Source organism: Catharus ustulatus, chromosome 5 (genome assembly GCF_009819885.2).
Source record: "Catharus ustulatus isolate bCatUst1 chromosome 5, bCatUst1.pri.v2, whole genome shotgun sequence".
NCBI classification, from domain to species: Eukaryota; Metazoa; Chordata; class Aves; order Passeriformes; family Turdidae; genus Catharus; species Catharus ustulatus.
The window spans coordinates 52,494,585-52,513,441 of NC_046225.1; the positions used below are offsets into that span (position 1 = coordinate 52,494,585).

At 39.9% G+C, this 18,857-nt stretch overlaps 1 protein-coding gene across 1 annotated transcript; it reads left to right on the forward strand.

Annotated features, from left to right (window-relative positions):
- The first annotated feature begins 109 nt into the window (after positions 1-109).
- Positions 110-15,201, forward strand: UGDH (UDP-glucose 6-dehydrogenase). The gene is made up of 12 exons (XM_033060134.1): positions 110-323; positions 919-1,087; positions 3,373-3,474; positions 4,804-5,004; positions 5,091-5,288; positions 5,765-5,912; positions 7,203-7,297; positions 8,588-8,718; positions 9,396-9,529; positions 10,553-10,644; positions 10,733-10,843; positions 13,949-15,201. Exons 2-12 carry the CDS (start codon positions 926-928, stop codon positions 14,057-14,059), a joined length of 1,485 nt encoding a protein of 494 aa, XP_032916025.1. The 5' UTR covers positions 110-323; positions 919-925; the 3' UTR covers positions 14,060-15,201.
- Positions 15,202-18,857: the final 3,656 nt, after the last annotated feature.

Sequence of the window (18,857 nt, forward strand, 5' to 3'; positions counted from 1 at the left end):
CGGGCCGAGCGGGGCCGGGCCGAGCTGTCCCGTGGCCATTCGCCGGCACGGCGGCGGGCGGGGAGAGCAGGGCGGGCCGGCCGCCGCTCTCCGCCCCCGAGGAAGGAGGAGGCGGGACTGCCCCGTTCGGCGTCCTCGCCATGAAGCGGCCGCCTCGGGCCCGCCGTGGCCCTTTAAATAGCGGCCGCCGCCGCCGCCGCTCCCTTCGCAGCACAGCGTCGCGTTGAGCTCGGCGCGCATCCTCCTCGAGCATCTCCGCCGCGCATCCTCGCCGCAGCACTCCCGCTCGATCCGCGGCACCGGACCGCGCCTGCCTGCCCGCGGTGAGTGTCCGTGCTGCGGCCCGAATCCCCCGCTGCCGTCCCGGCGGGCCCCTCCTGCCCCAGAGCGCGGGGCCGCGGCCGGGGAGCCGCTCCCTTCCCGCTGCGCTCCCGGGGATGGGGCCGCGGGGCCGGCTCGGCCCGCGCCCTTCTTCGGGGAGGAGGCGGGAGCTGCGGCCTCCCTCTCCCGGCCGAGGGGCTCCCGGGCGGGGCGCGGCTGTGGCCGCAGCCTGGGGCCGCGCCGGTCCCCGCCGGGCGCTGTCTGCAGCGGCGGGCGCTGCCCGAGCCGGGACTGCCGTGCCAGCAGCGATTCCTCGGCCCGAGGGTGGTGGTCGGGGTGTCTGACTCAAGGCAGCCACAGAAACCCTTCTTTGGTGGTCTGTGGATGCTGGCGCTGCGGAGAGGGGCAGGCTCCAAAACCTTCCCGGCTGGAGAGAGAAGTTGCAGTTCATTTCAAGAGATCAGCTGTAAGAAAACGCTTCTGTGGGCCGCAGCGTAATAAAATCTGAAATGACTGATACTCTTTGTTTTCCTTGAATTGTTGACCGGTATTTTAACTTGTAACTCCTGACTTTCCATTTCACCCTCCTCTTACTAGAGCAATCATGTTTGAAATTAAGAAGATTTGCTGCATTGGTGCTGGTTATGTTGGTGGGCCAACCTGTAGTGTTATTGCACAAATGTGCCCCAATATCAAAGTTACTGTTGTGGATGTCAACGAGGCCAGAATCAATGCCTGGAATTCAGACACACTCCCAATCTACGAGGTAAGCAAGCAATCACTGTTGTCTCTTCTTCCAGCCAGTGTTGCCTTTGCTTGCCACCTGCTACATGGAAATACTGCTATTTCCCCATAGCCCATTTCTGAAGCTTGTCAAGCTTAGCACATCAGTGATGTCCTTCAAAAAGGATGTTCTGGAACAGCTGCTTATCACTACTGCTCATAAACCAGATTTTGGAAATAGCTTTATGCAGCTGGTGCAGATGTGCATTAATGGTTGCATGAAGGGCTAGATGAGTAAAATGTAATTCTAAATACAGTGAATTGTGCTAAATCATGCTGACTTTCTTTGGCACCTGATTTGGTCATGACCTTGTCCTCTTGCTCAATTACAGATACTACCGCTGTAGTACACTGTAAATGTGTCGTACTGAGCTGTAAGCTTTGTTTGTATTCTAACTACTGCCAAAATCCAGTCTGTGCTGCCCAACTTGAGCTATGTGGGAACATGGGGACAGTCATGTTTCTGATTCAGTTGTACCATACATCTTTAATCTGGCCTGGGAAGACTAGAGCAAATAAATGTACCACACTGTTACTCCTTTATTACAGAATTACTTTAATTTGAAAATACATAAAGCATTTTCTGTTTTGCTACTCTTAGCATTTGTTGTTTTCCATTCTTTTTCATTATAAAAGGTATAGATTTGAGTTCTTTAATAGGGCTGAAAACTTATCTTCACTCATCTCCCAAAGACAAGGCTTCTGACTGGTACTCACAGTTGCTCTTTTGCTGTAAGAAGTCTTCTTCCCTCTTAAAACCAGAGCTATACTGTGACTAAGTCAAGATCAATAACCCTCCTTCGTTATATAAATTCAAAAGAAACTGTATTTAATGTTCAAACTAGCAGGTAAGACATGAATAAAGTTGAAAGCGAATGCATACTTTGTTTTCTCTTAAGACTTAGACTGAATGAGCTCAAGTAGAGCTCGCCTTGGCATGTTTTTAAAAAAAAAAACAAAACCCAAACTTGTAACATCTGTTTCCTGGAATGGTGTCCTTTGCTTACAAAGAATGTACAAAAACTGCCAAGAGGTAGTTCAGACAGTTGTAAAATTGAGTCATTGCACAGTGAGCTTTTTGTGGGGTTTGGGTTGGATTTTTTTCTTTTCAGCATCAGAAATTGTCTGGTGAGCTGCCTTTCTATTTACATCCCATTGTAAGACCATAGTTGGAATATTCAGTGGGTTGTAAGACATGTTACTTTGCCTGTTTGGACCTTTGTTTTTCTTCTAAGTGGGTGGTATTTAATACAAAATGAGACAGGAAAAATGTCTTGAATAAGAAAGCTTCTGCTTGTTTTCTTCCCTCCATCCAGTGAACCTTTGCCTTTCTGGCATTGACTTAAATATCTAATGTTGTGATAGGTGTCTCAAGTTGGAGATGTGATTGCCACGTGAAAGTGTATGACTGATTATTCAAACAAAAAGTAAAAGGGTTTTTTTTTATCTGTGACAGTTTTATCTGTGACAGCTATATCTTGGTTAAAATTTTTTGAAGAGACTATTCTAGTATGAGAGGATTGCTCATTTATATGTGACTTCCTGCCTCTCTTTTTTGAGTGACAATATTAAGAGAAGGGAAAGTATTACAGCACCATGTGTATCTCTGGAAAAAATTTGATCATATTATGGCTGTTGTGATTCTTCCACACTGTAGGAGTGGTACCATGATAAATTTAATCTGGCCCAAAGATGGGTGGTTGCTGAAAGGAGTGGTCTTGATTTCCTGTGTGTCTCTGCTGCCTATCTTGCACTGGGTGTGGACTTGCTTACTTGGTGGAAGACTTTGTGGGGTGTTTTTTGTGCTGAAGCAGTTTTAGATCTGATATTAAGGGCATCATGGAGAGAGGGAAAAGGAGAATTGGGACCATCTCTTTTGCTTGCCATCCAGGGAATATTCTAAGACTTTGTGAATCTACTTAACATCACTCTACAGTGATGTTAATTTCTTTGATTGCTTCTTGTGGTAGTAGAACTGAGCATGGGAATAACTGAAAGCTAAAATCTGGCTGTGCAAATAAGCAACTCAGTGTGGCTGAAAGATTCAGGGACAGCATTGTGAGTCTTTTCAATAAGAAGGAGCTTAACTTTTTTTACTGTATAAATCTTCAGAAGCTTTACTTCTGCCAGGCTGAAAGCATCCTGGACAGACAGGGGAAAAAAGAAAATCTTTCAGTATCTGAAATTCTATTTTGTTTGTGCATAGTTTGCTGTTCTTCTAACTTAACTGCATTAATCTTAGCTGATTTTTTTCTGCTTCTTTTTCAGCCAGGATTACAAGAAGTAGTAGAATCCTGTCGAGGAAAAAACCTCTTCTTTTCTACCAGTATTGATGATGCCATTAGAGAAGCTGATCTTGTATTTATTTCTGTAAGTTATTTTGTTTTGTTGGTTTTTTTTCTTTTTTTTTCTTATCAAATCATTAAGCTTTTGTTTTAGGAAGTTGCCTCTGTTTTGTCATGTAGATTCAGTTAGCAATGTCATGTCATTGTGTCAGATTTCTCCTTGTCTTTCTGTGTACTGTGGGAAAAGTGTTAAGTAAGCTTTTTATTTGTTTTTCTTACAGCCAGTAGCACCTTTGACAAATGAACAGATTCTAAGTCAAAGTGGTAATGTTGATATTTAACTTGACTAGGTGTATGAAGTCAGAGCAGAATGTAGTGCAGCTCTGTCATTGCAGTGTACTGGTCAAATCTGTGGGACCTTGATAATAATGATAGAATTCCTAGACAGATATGCAAAATCATATGCTGGTTATTTGGTTACAAAGATCACCTATTTCAAGAAGCTTTTCAAAAGAGTGTATTAATGGAAGCAGCGGTGGCTTTAATATTTCATAGCTATTGACACCCCTAGAAAGAGGATTCAAAGATGAATCTTTTCCAATATAGAGGTTGTTACTAGTGCAGAATCCAAGAGAACTAATTGCTATTTGCCTTGGTAGGCTGCAGTTAAGTTTTTTGTTAAAGCCCTTTTTTTCTTGAGGTCTCCTCTTTGTTAGGGCTCTGTGATATGGAGCTCCCTTTCAGACAGTATTTTTCTTCATTCATTAAGTCTAAAATGAATGTTATGTGTGGCTGGATGACAGCCACTAATACAGCCCATATATTACCACCTGTCCTTGGTTCAAAACAAGTTGTTGTGTTTTACATGTTGTTATTTCTTCTTTGCATTTGTAATGAAAAGGACCCTCTGTCTTAGTCTCAACTACGTGCTTTCCCTCGCATTGCCTTTTCTGTATACGTCAGTATACTAATTTTCATCAGCCCTACACTTAGGTTTCATTGCAAAGTGAATTTAAGCTATAGTTGCCTCATTGGCCACAGGATTCTTACGTGAGTCTTTGTACCCCTAGAGTGGGACAGGTAACAAAAAGTGGCAGGCCATAATCATGAAGAAATTACTGGTGTTTCCAGAATATGGATTGTTTCACCAAAGCCTGCAGAGCTGCTATGAATTGCTCTTGTTTAAATCCTATTTGAATAGAGACCAGTGAGCTTTCCGTAGAAAACAAAATGGGTAATTGAGATAGTTAATACCACTTCGTCTGATGTGGTAGTCAGAATAATTCTGGGTTAGAAGCATTTTTCTTCCTCTGAGAAGGAAAGCGTCAGTCAATCTTAACAATTTCACCTTGCCTCTTAACACAAGAGGTACTGACCTGTAGCATTTTCTTCCCTTTTGCGTATTTGTAATTAGGTTAATACACCAACCAAGACCTATGGAATGGGAAAAGGCCGAGCAGCTGATCTGAAATACATTGAAGCTTGTGCTAGAAGAATTGTACAGAATTCAAATGGTTATAAAATTGTCACTGAGAAAAGCACAGTTCCTGTGCGTGCTGCAGAAAGCATTCGTCGAATATTTGATGCTAATACTAAACCTAACTTGGATTTGCAGGTAAACATAATCTTTGAGTTGTGTATTTAAAGGCTGGCTGTTGCTTTTGGTTTTTACCTGTTGTTCTTTTTTTCCTGTGTGTGTAGGTGCTGTCTAACCCAGAGTTCCTTGCTGAAGGAACAGCCATCAAGGACCTGAAGAACCCGGACAGGGTGCTTATCGGTGGAGATGACTCTCCAGAGGGACAGAAAGCTGTCCGTGCTCTGTGTGCTGTTTATGAGCACTGGGTGCCCAAAGAAAAAATCATCACAACCAATACCTGGTCATCAGAACTTTCTAAACTGGTTAGTGTTGCTCCCTGCTGTGGTCTGCAATGAGCAAGGGGTGTGAGACAAAGCTCAGAAGCAGAATTTTGACACTGAGTGATGCAGCTAGGAAAGACAGGTGAGGTTGGGAGGACCCAATGCGTATGTCAAAGGATATTGATCTTTTCCAGTTCTCAGCTGACCTAGTTAATAGATGATTTTGACTTTATGAAGTCCTTTTCTCACTTTTTTTGCTATTAGTTATTACTAAGAGTAAGCCTGCAGTGCTGCAGAAATTGATTAGTCATAAAACAGTTCAAACTCTAGAAGTTAAGCATTATCTTGTTTTGCTTAAATCCAATTAACTGGCATCTGTATATTGAATTTGTTACCCTTTTGTATCTCAATAGAGTTCATAGATATTAAAGTAATACTTTCAGTGGCAACTCCCTTTGGTCTGTGGACATCTTGGTTTCTGGAAAAATTAAGTTCTTTACTATGCTTTTTATTTGCAGGCAGCTAATGCTTTCCTTGCCCAAAGAATCAGCAGCATTAACTCAATCAGTGCTCTGTGTGAAGCTACAGGAGCAGATGTTGAAGAAGTTGCAAGAGCTATTGGAACAGACCAAAGAATTGGAAATAAATTTCTTAAAGCCAGTGTTGGTAAATGAAAAATTCCTCCTTTCTTTTTTTCCTACTGAGCTTCTGTTTATTAGTGCAATAGTAGTGTTTTGAAATAAGTAATCTGATTCTCTACAATTTTCTGCACCATTAGAAGTGTTCAATGTATGAAAATATTACTGTATAATACTAGTATAAATCCATTTTTTTCTGGTAAAATATGTAGAACTGAGGTTGCTCCAGACCCAGCATCCTGACACTGGAGAGTTCAGAGTGCATGGTTTACCCTGCCTGTGATACTGGAAAGAAAAACTGTGACTTAATTTTTCTGAAGCATCACTGATGACAGTGCTCTCTAAGATGTCTTCCCAATTCAGCTGCTGCAGTTTTGTTTGGGAGTTGCTGCCAATGTCCTGAGGGACAGAATACCTCTAGCTCAGAATGTGTGATGACAGCTTCTAATTTGTAGGATGAATTCATAGGATTGTAAGGTTGGAAAAGACCTCCAAGATTGAATCCAACCTTTGATCAATCACCACCTTGTCAACTACGCCATGGCACTGAAATGCCATGTACAGTCATTTCTGGATTAGATACGAGAGAGTAAAATGTGATGAAGTGGTGATTGGTGCCTCAAACTTTTAAACTTCAGAACAATACTAAAGCTTCTCTGTATGGTGTCATGCTAGAAAATGTGACTTTAAAATAACCTTATTATATATAACCTATCCTAGAGTCTATGCAAGAGTGAAAAATAGATAGCAAATGCATTACCAAAAATTGCTGTTAGGTTGTTATAATTCCTTCTACAGTGTGTTGTTTCTGGGACTCTGCTTGCTGAACAAAGTTCTAGGTTCAAGGATCCCTATGTCTCAGTTCTCCCTTGGTCAGCTGTGATGATCTTTGGTTCTTGGCAACGGTTAGATATCCATTTGAGGGTGCAAGAGGAAGGAACTTAATCCTAACAGACTTGTTTTGAGAAGTATTAGTCTAAATCTTGTGGTAAGGGGAGAGAAAAGGCCCAGGAGCTTGTCCACCTACTTTTAATAATAGCCCATAACTGCTTTTTCTCGTACAGGTTCAGGTTTCTGTTTTAAAACTTCCATTGATTTCAGTGGAACATGAAGCATAATTAAGCCTTCTGTAATTGATAAAGTAAGTAGGTCTAGGAGTTGGATTTTAATAGTTTAAGGTTTTTCATTTGCTAGCAGTGAAATACTGGGAAAAATTATAATACCAACTATGTCAGTGATTGCCAAAACCTACTTGGTTCCACAGACTGGCTTGGATCGGTACCTTAGTCACCTGTAAAATAACTGCTTTCTCTTTCAGGGTTTGGAGGTAGCTGTTTTCAGAAGGATGTCTTGAATTTAGTGTACCTCTGTGAGGCACTGAACTTACCTGAGGTAGCTCGCTACTGGCAACAGGTACAAATTCTTCACCAATTGTTTCAGAGAGTGGTGTTTCTTCAGCACTCAGCTTTCAGGCATTGAGCTTTTGAGCATTGTCCACATAAACATTGTTTCAGCTCCAAGGAGCAGATACCTTAGTGCTGATCACCTTTACATTTCAGGGCCCTCAGCCTAACACTGGCATTTGATACATGTAGGTGCTCAGACTTTTTTGGGGTGAATTAAGTTACTTGGATCAAATGGATTGCAAAGCAGTCTAGCAGCAGTAGAAAATGTGAAGTACAAGCATTGTGTTTCCTGTCTTTCTTTTGTAGTTGGGTATCTATCCACTTTGAATTCAGAACTTGTGATCTTTTCCTCAGGGTCTACTTTTACAGTTCTGAAAGAACTTAGTAGATCTTACTATTTTTTAAAATAAACATGGTTGCTGTTCCTGGGTTTAATGTTAGGAATGGTTGGGAAAATATGGATGCTGTCACGCCTGGCTCCAATGCGGCAATGATACTCAGTCTGTACTAGGAAGCATTTCCCTATTAACCAGTGAAAGCGCCTCACCTTTCTTCGTAGTCCTGACTGAGAAGCTCTGAGATGCGTGGTGTGGTCAAAAACCCCTTTGGTTTATTTTCCTGATTTTTCTGTGATAGTTAAGTATAAGGCTGCCTAGCAGATGCCCCCCAGAATACCAAGTACATGATTGCCTACCTTATTAGCAGCTTTGCTTTTTTTGGTCTTCATTTTGGTTAGCCTTTTCTCCCTTCACTGTTTTCCATCCCAAGGAACAATTGGGACACTTGAATGTGATAACAAAGTAACAAAAGCAAGGTTGAATTGTACAGGTTTTGCGTACTGGCATCTGTTAGTGTGGATTAAAAAGGCTAAAAATATTCTCACAGTTGTTACACATGGCATGTAAAAAAGTATAAGTCTGGCAATGGGATGTCCATGTGACTGCAAGTACCCTAATACTGAAGTTGTTCTTAGGCAGAGACATGGAAAGCAGTGTTTTATTTTAAAAAGGAAATCTGAAAAGAATCCTAGCCTTTAAACTAGATAACACATGTGAAGATGTGTGTATGTGCATCAGTATTCACTCATTAAATAGGATTTTTCTCAGAATTTGATAAACTAACTAAATTTGTTTGGATTGCTTTTCATACTGAGTAAAAATGCTTAGAAATGCTTAGCTTTCTCTTTTAAGCCTCTATTAATTTTATGTGTGGGTAGTTTGACTTGGTTGTTAATAGAACCTGTTTATAGTTTAAAATGGCTCACTTCTGTATACTCTCATGGCTTCTATAATTTCAGGTAATAGACATGAATGATTATCAGAGAAGAAGATTTGCTTCCCGCATTATTGACAGTTTGTTTAATACTGTCACTGACAAGAAGATTGCTATTTTAGGGTTTGCTTTCAAGAAGGATACTGGGGACACAAGGTAAGCAAGAAAGCTTAGTTCACCAGCATGGATTTCCTACAGCTGTCACCAGCCACCCAGCTAATGTTCACCACTGAATTGAATTAATAACTGGATATGGGACCCTTTTTTCTTGTGACTGAATTGGTTTGTAACAAGGATTAGTCTCTTAAATGAGTGAGAACTGATTCTTGACCTCTACAACAGACCTGGATCATGCAGAAGTTGCAGATAATGCTAGTCCTTATTAACTTGCACAAGTGAAGATAGATTTTGCCAGGCTCCTTTCATTCTCCTCAGAAAAGAATGCAAGCACTTTTGCAACTGGTTTTAAGTTGCTTTGTGAAATCAAAGTTTCAGCTTGATTTCCTGAAGTGTTTAATTCTGGTCACCTGTAAAGGTCAAACTTGATACAACTCTTCAACTGCAGTTTGTGGGCAAAGCTTATAAACTCTAGGCCTTTGTAATTTTGGTCACTAGGAGTAATCAGACTTATCTTTCTTGACGATTCAGTGAAAGAGACAAACCTTTTGATATTATTCTCCTTGATGTCCATCAAGATTACAGGTTTCCTGCTGGCATGGTTACCACTAAGATATTTATGTAAAAATGATATAAAAACTCTGGCATCACATATCATGATACTTGAAAACTTTCCTTACCACCTGGTTCTTTAACTGATTGGTTCTCTTCTCTAGAGAGTCATCCAGTATCTACATTAGCAAGTATTTAATGGATGAAGGAGCAAAGCTGCATATCTATGACCCTAAAGTACCTAAGGAGCAAATCATCTTCGATCTCTCACATCTGGGTGTCTCAGAAGATAACCAAGGTAAGAATTCTCATATAAAGTTTATTCACCTTTTTCTACCCTATTCTCAATATACAGGAGTCTGTTTAAATTCATTTTCAGCATGACATCATTGTGCTGTTGGTTGCACTTACTAGAAAGTTGTTATAGCTCAGAGGATTATTCTAATTCTTCTTCCTTTCCCTGTAGCTTTTGTAGATAAATGCTAATTCTCAACTATTGTATATTATTATTTCAATAAACACTCATTTGAATATGTGCCTAGAATTTTATCTCTGAATGATTAAAAGGAAGAGGAAGAAGAATGTCCGTGAGGATAGACTAGTTCTGTCAGTTCCTTTGTGCCCAAAATTCTTAGTTCTTTCTTACATACCTAAAATAGAAATACAGTGATTCTGGAATGTGCTATTGAGCATTCTCTCTTCCCTCATATCACTTCCAAATTTGTTCCCTTGCATTCAAGAAAGCTTCAAAATAATCACCTAGGATTACAGAGATAAGAGGTATTTGGGACTTCTGTTTTCTTACTGGGGAGAGGGAGAATGGAGCTGATGGATGGTGAGAATAGTTGAGGCTTCTAGAGTTGAAGAGAGTGGAGCAAATTAAGCTGTGATGAAGAATGAGGCAGCTGCTTAGGCAGTCCCTGGGGAGCCACGTGTGTCTCTTCTTGGTGTGAACTGAGCATTAAATAGAAACTGTGATATGCTACTGTTGTGCAGACAATGACCTTTGTGAGAGTCGGTATTCGAGCACTCCATAATACCTCCAAATTCTAGGGATGTGCTTGATTCTTGACTGTTTACATCAAATTTGAAGGCTTGACTTCAAACATTTAAGTGCTCTAACTATTCAGATGCCAGCTATGACCTGCATTAATTTAAATAAGTAAAATTAAAATACTAAGTATCTTGGTAGAAAATATCTCTAGGTGAGTGACTTGAAACCACTTGTTTGTGTAGGGCAAGGAAGGAAACTCATTTGCCAGAAACGTGTCTGATTGATGCTAAAGACATGCAGAATAAAACTATTTTCCTTTTGTTATAGTGTCTCGGTTGGTCACTATCAGTAAAGATCCCTATGAAGCCTGTGATGGAGCTCATGCCCTTGTAATTTGCACTGAATGGGACATGTTTAAGGTAAATGTTACCTGTAATTTAAACTAAAGAAAAAGGAGAGAGTGTCATGCTACTTATTTATTCTATTGGTTTTAATTACTTGTTACAGGAGTTGGATTATGAACGTATTCATAAGAAAATGCTCAAGCCTGCATTTATCTTTGATGGTAGGAGAGTTCTAGATGATCTTCACAATGAGCTACAAGTCATTGGCTTCCAGGTAATCATCTGGGTGATCCTTCTTATGTATCTTTCCTTCTACTCTCTTCTCTGTTGCTCTCCCTCTTCAGTGACTGAGTAGCAAGGGAGAAAAAACATCTTTGGAGGTGAAGATTTAAATGTAAACTGTCTGTTCTTAAGTGTTAATTAGTACTGCCTTCTTCCACTATCTTACTACTTTCACAGACTGATGTATTTTTAAAGTTGAGGCTATGCCACCAACATTCCACAGTATAAGCCTGTCCTAGAATCATTCAGGATGGAGAAGACATCTGAGTGCAACCATAAATCTAATATCTGAATGCTGCTCTGCCCTTCTTGCAGCAGGGAAATAATAGACAGTTAGGAGATAATGCTAAATCTCATGCCTAAATTTATTCTAGGCATGGTATTTGACTGCAGCCCCTTCACTGTTTCATCCAGACCTGCAGTCTGCTGCTACACCCAGCTGAAGGGCTGAGTTTGTATGTTAAAATCTATGCCATAGTCCTTACTTGGAATCTTATTTTGATATATAAAAAGAGGAAAAGCATAGCAAAACACAGTTCTTGCAGAAGTAAATGTAAGCTGTAAGTACCATTTTTGCTCCTCACAAAAGACATAAGTAGGTTTACTGGAGACATGAGACTTCAACACTGGACAAGATGTAATGCAGGTAATAAATATTTATCAGCCAGTGATATCTTCACTTGGATAAACTATTAAAAGAAGTTTCGGACTCTTCTCCCGGAGGTTTGCATAACAAAGCTGGTTGATACTGGAGGTGAAAGCAGTGAATGCAAAGATGTATCTGAAGATAGTCAGTGAAATGCTCAAGTATTACATGAGAGGCTGGAGGAGATGACTTGTTAGTCCTTTTAATCCTTTAAGATCATACAGAAGATCCAAACAATGATGTTTGTTTATACCAGAGAGAGAACCCAGAAGCTTAACTTTAGCTAAGTGTTTTGCTAAGCTAATAGCAGATTCCATATCAAATTCTAATCTGTGTGACATTTCTCCTAGGAGCTTCTCTTCTGAAGTCTTCTGTGGCTTAAAGACTTAATAGATCAGAGACTGTACTTTTGTGTTTCTTCTGTAAAATTCTAGTTGAATTTTTAACCAATTAGTGAGTTTGCCATCCAGAATGCAATTAGTTATCCAGGTTTATTATCTGGATTTTTTATCCAGAATATAATTGCAAAGGCATTTAACAATTGACTTATATTTTCTGCATTAAATAATAAAAATGATTTTGTCTTAAATGAACAATCCCAAAATTTAAGACTTTAGGGCCCTAGTGTTTTGACTTTCCTTGTTAAAAGCTGTTGCATTAGACAGCCTGATGCTAATAGCAATTCCATTGTATACAATCTAAACCTATGAATTTGAGTAGTTTTAATTTTTTTCTCAAACTAGAGTTTAAACAACTTTAAACACACCTACCATTTCAATTAGAACCTGTTTCCACAGTTAAATCCTAATTCAGGAAATATGAATTGGAAGCTTTGTGGTTCTAGGCAGAGTAATTTCTGATTTGAGAAAAAAATCTGCTTAGGTTTCAAGCAGGGAAGGCAGAGCAAGCCTTGATTGAAGGGCTTGAAGCACTTTCAGCATAGATGGAATTTGACTAATACTAAAATCACCACATCTCAGAATAATCTGATAGAAGCATCTCAACCAGACACCATAAGAACAAAATCTGCAAGCCAGATCAGATGCATGTTTCAGTCATTTTTCATTCCCTGTACTCCTGAGTACTGTGTTTCATTTCATGATGTCTATAGGATTTCTCTCTTGATGTTTTCACTGTGTAAGCTACAGGTATGTACACTGTGACCCAGCTTGTATAAATCCATTTAACTAGGCAGTTGAAGTAGTTAAAGGACAAATAGGATACATACAGCTCTCATGACTGTTTAAACAACACTCTTCAGTGTTGCCTAGATGTCTGCCTAGAATATATTCATCAAAATTTTGTTAGAATAGTTGAAGTATTTTGTCTTTTGGAGCTTTGCATTTGACCTGCATTATTTAAGAGGAACGCCACAGTTCTGCTTGTTTACTGAGTGTCAGAACTGTCTTACCTAGTTAGGGTTTTGTCTTCTACAAGCTCTGTCCTTGGTGATTCACATTAGTCTGACCTAGAAATTAGGGGAATTTGCCTTGCTCTTTGAATTTTGCCATACCTGGCTTGTGTGTGTTGGTTTTGTTGCAGGATTTCACTTGTAGTGTTGGCTGCCTTTAGCTTTTCAGAGTTGTGTTGCTTCAAAAGCAGCCTACTGCATTATGGAGGGAAAAAGCTTTTTCTGTGCTAATTTAGTATATACAGTAATTTCACGACCATAAGGTGCACCCCCCGGGAGTCGACAAAATTTGCTGCTTTGTAGATCATATAAGGCGCACCGGACTATAGGGCACACTTTTTTTTTGCAGCGAGGCTCCGCCCCGAGCTCCCCCTGCACGGTTGCTGGCCGAGGCCCCGCCTCAACCTGGCAACCATTGGCCCCTGGGCCCGCCCGGACCCGACAGAGGCGGTACCACAGGCCCCCGGGCCCGCCTGGACCCGGGAGGGGCAGTGCTGTGGGCCCCCGGGCCCGCCTCCACTCGGCTGGTGCGGCACTGCCGGCTCCCCCACGGCTCACGCTTCCGGGGTGGCAAATGTCGCAATTTTGTACATCATATAAGGCGCACCAGACTATAAGGCGCACTTCTGGGTTTGGGCAAAAATTTTAGTCAAAAGGGTGCACCTTATAGTTGTAAATGACTGTATTTTTGGGAGAAGTAATCTGAACCCCCATTTTATGAACACCCAGAAACATTTTATGGTATTTGGATTCATAGTCCTATGGAAGATGAGGCAGATGAATGTTCATGTTGTCAAGATAAAGCTTTAAGTAGGCAAAGCAAGCACCTGTAAAAGGCTGATTGGTTGTTTTGGTTTTTAAACAAACTCTGCAGCTCCAATCATAGAAACTGTCCTTGGGTTTGTTGCTTGTGCTTTGTGGCTTGTTTTATTCTAATGTTCATAAAATGTGTTCTTTGTAGATTCCTCATAGGTTGACATGATTGTTAGCTTGCCACACTCACTTGTTAAATGTGTGGTGTTTTTTTTTATTTTTTTCAGATTGAAACAATTGGGAAGAAGGTGTCGGCCAAAAGAATTCCTTTTGCCTCTTCATGTGAAATTCCTAAATTCAGCCTGCAGGATCCACCTGTCAAAAAGCCTAAAGTATAATGTTCCATAGATAATGAAGGAATTCTGTGGATCTTCTTTGTGATAATACTGTAATCCTATGCTTTTTTTAAGGAAATATATTTTTCATAAACTAAACCAGTTTTACACTAGAAATGGTACCTGGTACATGTGAATTCAGTCTATTTTCAAATCTCTATTTTTATAGCAATTTTTTTTGATTACTGAAGATGGTACAAACCTGTTTTTAATGATCGTCTTTTAAGTGAAAAAGTTACCTTCAAACTGCAGATTTGTTTCCAGAAATGTTCTTAAACAGCACTTTAAATATTTCAAATGATAGGAAAACAAAAGAAATAGATTATCTTTTTACCTGAGTCCAGTTATAGACTGTAATCGGTCTATATAAACTGTGATCTATAGACTGGAACCCTGGTCTCACCAATTTTGTTTTTCTTTTGGGGTGATTCTGTGCCCAGTTAAATGCGTGCTCTAACTGGCATTAAAGTCAAAAGATCATTTCTAAGTGAAATGGTAGGGCTTAAGTCCAGCCCTAAGGTAGAACCGACTTCAACAATAATGTCTCAGTCCTGGTTGGGATTCACTGGCTGATGTAGCCTAAACTGCATCTGTTGGGAGACCAGATAGTTCTGCAGGCATCAGTTGTGTAATTAGTGGACAGCAGTTACAGACTGATCCACAGGCAGATCTTCAGTTTTTTTGTTCTTTGGTTGTCTTGCCTACATTCCATGTGCAGCCACACATTTTTGATTTAGTCAGATTCCTGGGGCAAGTATTCCCTAAGTTACAGCAACACAACCTGTCTTCAGCAGAGGAGCATTCTACTTGTTTGAACATTGAATTTATGAAGAATTAGTTTAATTTGGTATCAGCCCAAGCAGAAAACAAATATTGGCTTCAATGTTACCTGATGGTTACCTTTTTCCTTCGTTACATACTCCATCTGAAAGCAGTCTTTTTAATGAATCTGCAAAAAATTAATCTCTGCTGTGAAGTAATTATTAAAAATAAATTCAGCCCCGTAAATCAGCTTCCTACCTCATTTGACTAGCAGGAATGAATACTTCCAATGTTCTCTTGATATTTTTGCCTTTACTGTTACTTTGTTTCTACTTGTTTTTATTATTCTTAATTGGCCAGTGCTATTAAAATCCTTGACATGATGGTGTTTGTCAGTGTTTGGCTTGTTGGATGCTGTTGTGAAATGGAGGGGAAGATAGAGAAGGATGACCATGAACAGGTTTCAGAGTAGAAGGTATAGACATCTTAGCTGAATTATAGAGTATTGGAATAGTAGAGCATTATTCTGCAACTGGTCAAATAATACTTTCTAAATTATTCAAGTGGAGTGCCTTCAAGCATGGGGTATCAATAGTTAAACAGGAGGTAAGATCAATGTCTTGGTAATGAGTGTTATTACTGTAACTGCTTACCCACAGAAATGTACATACAGTTTTAGGACAGTTACTTGAAGATTTAAGGAATTTGTAACAATTTGGATAAACAATACAAAACACTGTTATCTGACTGAAATAGCTGTGTCCTTGAACCAGATGCTTCCAGATTCTGCATATTAATGGCTTCCACATAGGGATTTATTCTGCAGGAATCAGCTGGCATTTTGGGCAAATATGCCTGAGGCTTTTTGTCCCACTGTATGATTTTTTGCACATCAAAAGCCACTCAAAGTGAGTGGGAATTATGGGGGCTTAAAACCAAGCTGTCATCTTTTATCATGCCATTTCCTCCTCCCTATTGACTAGTGCTGCTTTCATGTAACAGCCCTGGGATGCAGCAAGGGTTGCAATGCAGCCCTTGCAAGCATTATGATGGAAGAGGCAGATCACCCTGGTTTTACAGAGGTGTCTTCTTGGCTACCTCTGGCCCTGTAGCATCTGACAGGGCAGACTGGTCACTGCTCCTCTGAGATTAAGAAGATACTCCTGGCAAGTTGTACTCCAAGGAGCTCTTGGAGTACAAAGAGTACTGTACTATTCAGGTTAGCACAGCACTGCTTCAGGGACCATTTTAACCAGGAGGGGTAAGTAGAGAGGGCAGAAAATCTGGATGCCTTTCTGAAACTTGGACACACCTCTAATAGTAGTTCTGTATGGAACCTGTCTTCTTCAGTTTGAAGCAGATGATGAACTGTTACTCTTGTGTGAAGTATTACTCTGTTTAGGAATGTGCAAGTGTTACTGATATTCCAGTGGCTTTTCACAAGCCATCCCAAAGAGATGGAGAAACAGTGTCGTTACCCCTACTGCTACCCTGTTTGTCCTGCAGAATTAGTGAAAGCCTGAATTGTGACTTGTGGGTTAGTCATAAAGATATTAAAGAATGGCCAAATTCATTACAGTGGGATCACTCTCTCTTCCCTCCCTTAGCAAAGGGCAAGCAGCAGATCCTTTCTTGAGAGCAATAAGAGGTAAAACTGGTACTGGCATTTCCCTTGCTTTCTTAGATCAACTTGAGAACTGGGATTGAGGGATGAATCCAGTGGGGCATTCCTTCAGGATACAGCAATACATACCTTGCATATATGCCAGAGAACCTTACCACAGGCCAAAAGGAAAGGTTTCAGAAGCTTGTGCAGCACCATGATTCATAAGCCATCGTCTTCAGAGTACAGTTATCTGGGAAATAAGAACTGGAGATCATCTGTATTCCTGCTATGAAGGCTTGAGTAGAGCATGTAAGAGATGGGTCTTTGTTTAATTGAGTCTTTGTGTATGGATGTTACAGCATGTCATTCAGGATGAGAATTGTGTAATGTGACCAAGACTCCTGTTCTCTGAATTTTTTTTTATGAGGTTCTTAAAATGCAATCCCATGGTAACACTGCTTTACACTTCAAAAATGTAAATACAACTGCTGAAGAAAATCAGGATTTAATACAAGTCTAGAAGTAATATGATACATAATGCATAAATTGGGTCTTATCCAAGATCTACACAGACAAATTTTAAATGCCAGGCAAGATGTAATGTTTTTGTTCTGACTATGTGTGTTCATGTTTTTGTGAAGCTAAAACTAGTCTGATTCCAGGAATACAAGAGCCAAGAATATTCCAAGTGAACAGAACACACATTTTTGACCAGAACTAGTTATTATAGGAGCAGTTAGGGGTGAGATTTTGTACTGGCCAAAAAGTTTGTTTCTCATTTGAGGTTCTTGTAATGCTGTATTCTTGCTCAACAGCTAAACTTGAAATCCATTTGTTGAGTAATGCAGGGAGGCATAATGGAGACCTGATTTAGCAGTGCTGGAATCAAGCTAAAATTTCTGCTCCACATGGAACACTTGCAGTAAGTTACCACATGTTGTAGTAAAGACGCATAAATGCTTGACACTTTTTTAATGGAGGTGAAACCAATATTATTCATCAAGTAGGAAAAAATTTAAAACTGTTTTTAAATTGACAGTGTTCAATTCACCTAAGAACTTGAAGTTACTGGAAGATGCAACAATTCTCTAAGAAACATTTAATTACATTTCAGACGATATAGTAGACCAATGCAATGACACCAAAAAGACTTCATTCTTTTAAAGTGTCTGTATCAACTCTAAATCTTATTCCCAAAACTCAGTTTAATGTTTTCCTTGTTTGTAAGGATGATTAGTTTAATAAAACATTTTATAGCTGCTTTGTGAAACAAACTGACAGAATGATGTGATTGACATACAAAATGAAAATGTCACCAATGAAACTTCAGCTAAACAGAGTCATGAAACCTGTGCTGAATTTCAAAAAGCATGTTTGTGAGAGTTTGCTGCTTTAACATGTAGTTATGGAAAAACTGAATGGGCACTAAGGGAAGTCAGATGCCTGTACAAGCAGGAATTTGTAACTAGGCAAAGCCCTTCAGGGCTTGTCCCCAAACATTGGAGAGGGTATTTGCGTGCTTTTTTATAGCAATCTATGAAGTATGACTTTCACAAGAATCCACAGCAAAACATGCATCTAGGAAAGCTGTGTAGGTTCTGACACTGGGTACTAGACAGTTGGCAGATAGTTGTGTAAGAGCATGAGCTCATCTTCTGAACCACCCAGCAACTCACACGCTAACTTTAGCATGACGCAATCCTGTACTGTGTTTCAAGAAGCATTATTTTTCTCGTTGTAAGGAAGTTGCTGTGCAATGTTCTCTTGTTCCAGTTTGATAATGGCTGTATGGCTCGTTTTTTTTCTGTATTTCTTATGTTGATATGCTGAAAGAGCAGTAACTCGGCAGAAGCTAGTCATATTCTGTTAAATCTGCTCTGTAGGCAAGTCAAAACTATTCTTTACAGTAGGACCTCTAATAAAGGCTGGCAGCTGTTAAATATGTGGATATCCTGAAGGTGATGTGTCAACCTTCTGTCTGCTGCATGGAGGGAGTGTTGAATTCCCTTGCAATGATTGATAACCTTCCCCTGCTCTAGTACTCAAGTATACTTTAGCTGAAGCAGGGCATTTTTGGCTCAAAATATACCCAGGCTTTCCATGACTAACAATCAGACCTTTTAATTTAAAATTTATTAATAATATTGTTTATTTAAAAAAAGCAGCCTTGCCTGTCTCTCTGTCCTTACAACAGCTGTTCTTTTGTTTATCCCCTTTTCCCCTTTGTTCTTCATGGCTCACATTTCTCTTCCCCTTACACTAGTGAATTAGTACATTCCTTCTTGGTTAAAATTTTGTCTTCATAATGCTTTAATATTGCTGTACTTGATTTTGTGAATGAGGCCATATCACTGGCCTCAGTGGTATAATATGTTCATACAAGCTTCTCCTATGTATTATCTTGCTGAGTTGGTGAGTGTGCAGGGTCCACTC

Bases quoted from the DNA above. Each gene is read 5' to 3' on its own strand.
- UGDH (XM_033060134.1), top strand. From the start codon at position 926: ATGTTTGAAATTAAGAAGATTTGCTGCATTGGTGCTGGTTATGTTGGT. The intron at 10,645-10,732 runs GTAAATGTTACC...TACTTGTTACAG, and splicing joins CTGAATGGGACATGTTTAAG to GAGTTGGATTATGAACGTAT. The intron at 10,844-13,948 runs GTAATCATCTGG...TATTTTTTTCAG, and splicing joins TACAAGTCATTGGCTTCCAG to ATTGAAACAATTGGGAAGAA.